Here is a 4,392-nt window from a genome sequence, read left to right as displayed (position 1 = left end):
CGCAGAGAAACGAGTGTGCTCTCGTTTCTCTGCGTCTCTCAAAGAGTTTAAAGGCGCATAACTCGGCTCAAAACTATTCGAATTTATTGATTTTTAACTAGATTTGTAGGAAATTTTAAGGGCTACAAGATCAGACAAACTTATTTTCCAAAAAATCGAATGAATGTTTTTTAAATACCGTAAAACCTGTAATAGATTGCTGTGAAAGATATCAAAAAGGGGTCAACTGATAAATTGTTTATCATAATTTCACCAATATTTGATTAGTTAACACATGTTTGCTACCTTTTACAGGAATTGAGATAAATTGGCTTAAAGTTTACAGTGTGGGGGCCTTCTATTACAGGTTTTACGGTATTTGAAAAACATTCATTCGATGTTTTGGAAAATGAATATCATTTTGTAGTACTGGTTGAGTGCTATTACATCAAATTTAGTTGGATCAAATATATTGATTTTTAAAGAAACTGTGGTTTTTCAAATCTGTAATTTTCCAACCTCATAATTTCTTTATTTCCATTCCTCGCCGCAATATGCAAACAAGTCTCTCCATCGACCTGAGCCACATCAGGCTGTCCTCCACTCTTCAACAACATCATCGCACAATCTCGACTCTCCGGTCCATTCAAACTAGCAGCAATGTGCAATGCAGTCTGTCCCAACTCTCCGCCCTTCACATGAATATCTGCTCCATTTCCCAGCAATGTCTCAACAACAGAAGCCTTTCCAGACTGTACAGCAACATGAAGGGCCGTGTAGTTGTCCCGAGTCCGCACGTCTACATTGGTTCCTCGAAGGATCAACATCTTAACGACGTCGTTGAATCCAGCAGCTGCGGCAGAATGAAGTCCAAGTGCTCCTTTCTTGTTTGGCATCATAAGAGGGACTCCTCTTTTCAAAAACGCCAGTGCAGTACTAGTATGTCCTGAGCAGGCAGCGATGTGGAGTAGGGTGGATCCATCTCTAGTTCTAGCTCTGATAGATCCTCCAAACTTATCAATTAGGGACTCCACCATCTGCGTATCTCCTCTCTCGGCTGCCACGTGGACTGGAGTTTTGTCCTCTTTGTCATGGATGTTTGCATCGGCGCGAAGTTTGAACATGATTTTGAGCATTCCTTGGTCCCCAACCTCGGCTACCTAAAAACAAAGCTGGCTTAAGCTTATTACTTAATGAAATCGGGTACCTCATGAAGCGGCGTCCGTCCCACCAAATTTTGCACATTCGCATTATCACAACCAGCCGCGATCGCTGTTCTCACAGCTTCAATACTACCACTTCTCGCTGCCAAATGTAATAAAGTATCCCCATTTCCATCAGCCTTCCTCGTTTGCTCATCCGACGGTCCTGATAACAATAGCTCCACAATATTCACATTTCCAAATTTGAAGGCCAAATGAATAGGGAGGGATCCCTCGCCATCTTCGGCCATTCGCTGATCGGCATCTTCCAAAATCCGCTTGACGATTGGAAATGCTTTTTTCGATTTTCGCTCACAAGCCACGTGGATTGCAAGCTGTTTTTTAGGCCCCGCCCCTTTTCGGAGCAACTCGGAATATCTTTTTAAAATGAGTTCAAGGGTCTCTACACCAGAATACATGGCTGCAATATGAGTGGCATTTCGGCCGTCTTTGGTGATGTAATCCACTCTGGCGCCTTTTCGAATCATTTTGTCGACGATTTGATCCTTTCCAGCTTTGACAGCGAGAAGGAATGCAGTGAAGCCATGCTGAAAATTTCAGGTTCTTTCTTGTAAGATCTCAATTTAAAAAAAGAGGAAATTCGGTTAGCCACCCATCAGGCTGTGCTCCGATAGGTTCACCCTCTATATGTGCACTTTGAGCTCAATTATCTCGCTTGGTATAAGAGGTAACAACATTTTGTCAACTGATAAAATGTTTATCATAATATTATTCACATTTTATCAGTTGAGAACATTATAATATTTTTTACAGGAACTGAGATAAATAAGATCAAAAATACCAAGGACGCTTTAGCGCCAGAGAAGCACAGGGAGCACAATTACTTGGATTCAAAATTCTCGGTTCCTATAAAAGATATCAAAACGTAGTCAACTAACAAAATGTTTATCAGAATCTCATCAATATTTTATCAGTCGAATGTTTCATATCTTTTGATAGGAACCGAGATAATTGAGATCAAAGTGCCTTGCTAGAGCAAATACGTAGGAAAAACCTCATTTAAAAAAAAACTCACATTATCAGCCATACTGAAATCGCTCCTCTTGATTGTGCCCATCTCAGTTTCCACATTAACCCATTCATCTCTCTTCGCAAAATATAAAATCTTTGTCTGTGGATCGGCCATTGCCAAATCCTCACTTGACATTTCTTCATGAGACGACGCATGGGAAGTTATACTTTCTCGGAATGGAGGTTTTCCGAGAGTGTTTCCATGTCGGTCCGGTGGTGTCAAACTGTCTCTACTGGGATTTTTAGGCACAAAAATGACTCGAGAGTTCTTGCCGATTTGAAGATGGGTTGAGGATCGGCGGAGGGCAGGTATAGGACGGCCAGGGGTTGTGACATCGCCATCGGCGCTAAGGAGTTCCTGAAATAAAACAGCTTATCTTGCTTAGTTGGATTCGTACCAAAAAGTTGTTCATTACAAAAATGAAGCTCTATTTTTGTTTAGTACATCCTGAAATTCTCAGAAGCATGGAAAAACTAGACTACTTTCGTAGGGTTTCAAAATTGGCTACCGTCTAAAATAAGCCCACCTTATACAAGCTCAATTATCTTGGTTCCTTTGAGAGATATTGAAAATTTGTCAACTGATAAAATGTAGCTGATAGTATGATAAATATTTTGTCAGTTGCAAAGTTTTTGATATCTCTGATGAAACCGAGATAAATCGGCTCGAAGTTTCATAAAATTACCTCTAAACTCGCAGTTCTTCCCAAAAACCATTCTCTACGAGTTGTCGATTTCGTTTTTTTCACAATCTTCTTTGTATTAGTAGTACTAGTACTCGGATGGGACATTTTAAAATTGCAGAATAAAACAATGTTTTTCGGATTTTCGCCTCGGGACTTTTATAGTTTTATACGGGTCCCCAAACGTTGTACTTTTTTTAATTTATCCCTTTTACACCCATGGCGTCAGTTTTATGATGGGGACTATTAAAGAGTTTAATTGGATTTTTTGCCAGTTTTTTTATGACCACCCATAAAATTCGACTAAAATGGGATAGAGGTGGGAAGTAAAAGGAGCGGAGGCACTTACAGTAAGCCCAAGTTGTTTAAGCTCCAGTGGATCCTTATCTCTCAGTAGTTGCTCAATCATTCCGACTCGATTTGAGAGCTCATTATCGTCAAACGATCGGGAGCGCTGAAAAATAGAATTTTAAAAAATTCGGTTGAAAAAATAGATGTTTTAAAAATAGCGATTATGAAAATTAAGAGACTTTTGAAGATTAGAATGACTAACTGCAATAGAAGGGTCTTTTAACTTTGAGCCAATTTATCTCGGTACCTGTCAAAGATATTAAAAAGTTGTTAACTACTAAATTGTTTATCATAACATCACATACATTTTATCAGTTGACCACTTTTTGATATCTTTCAAAGAAATCGAGATAAATCAGCTCAAACTTGACAGTTCCTTCTATCACAGATTTTAAGCTGAATTCTTTCAAAATCATATCTCACCTTTGGCTCCTCCCTCCTCCTATAAATCTTATGATACGTAACCCCTTTCATATCCTCTAACGCCGTTCCAAGTATGCCTTGTCGTGTCTGTGGCTCCTCACTGGCCTGTTCCAACTCCTCCACCATTTTATTCATTTCTCGAAGCCCTCTCGCCAGAATTCCGCCACCTCCTCCGCCACTTCTTCTTTGCCTTCTCTCGAATTCCTGCCTATCTTCATCAGCAGACTTTGGTCGATGTCGATGGTCCCATCCGGTTACTGTAGATCCAGAACTTTCTCGAGACGCCGTGATGGGGACGTCATATGGGCGAGGAGGGATGCTTGGTGGTTGAGGACGTGTGGTGGTGCTTGTGTATTCTCGGGATTGGCGACGTCTTCTGGAAATTGAGAATACAAAATTAAACAATCTCGAAGGCCATAAAATCTGGGAATCGCACTTTGATTCATTTTACATTAAATGCTTTAATAGAAGCCCACCTTATAAGTGCACTTTGAGCCAATTTTAGGTTCTTGGGAAAGATTTCAAAACATTTTAAACAAATAATTTGTTCATCATAATATCACCTACATTTTATCAGTTGGCCGTTTTCTGAAATCTCTTACAGTAACCGAGAAATCGCGTTCGTCAAAGTTGCCGTAATAGCTCTTATAGAAGCCCACCCCATACGTGCTCTTTGAGCACAATTACCGTAAAACCTCTAATAGAACGACACCCGGATCGTC

General features: G+C 40.1%; 1 protein-coding gene across 1 annotated transcript in view; it reads right to left on the bottom strand.

Moving 5' to 3' along the window:
- Nucleotides 1-4,392, bottom strand: part of Cbr-trp-4 — a gene marked incomplete at both ends in the record, with an annotated part of 16,584 nt that overhangs the window by 9,723 nt on the left and 2,469 nt on the right. Inside the window, 5 exons of the mRNA XM_045241288.1 lie at nt 469-1,139; nt 1,187-1,729; nt 2,218-2,571; nt 3,246-3,350; nt 3,671-4,046. Coding sequence (XP_045095211.1) covers nt 469-1,139; nt 1,187-1,729; nt 2,218-2,571; nt 3,246-3,350; nt 3,671-4,046 — 2,049 coding nt within the window. The remainder of the gene's footprint in view (nt 1-468; nt 1,140-1,186; nt 1,730-2,217; nt 2,572-3,245; nt 3,351-3,670; nt 4,047-4,392) is intronic.

Source organism: Caenorhabditis briggsae (genome assembly GCF_000004555.2).
Source record: "Caenorhabditis briggsae complete genome, chrI, whole genome shotgun sequence".
NCBI classification, from domain to species: domain Eukaryota; kingdom Metazoa; phylum Nematoda; class Chromadorea; order Rhabditida; family Rhabditidae; genus Caenorhabditis; species Caenorhabditis briggsae.
Note: the sequence above shows the minus strand (reverse complement) of the source record. Positions and strands in the feature narration are given on the sequence as shown.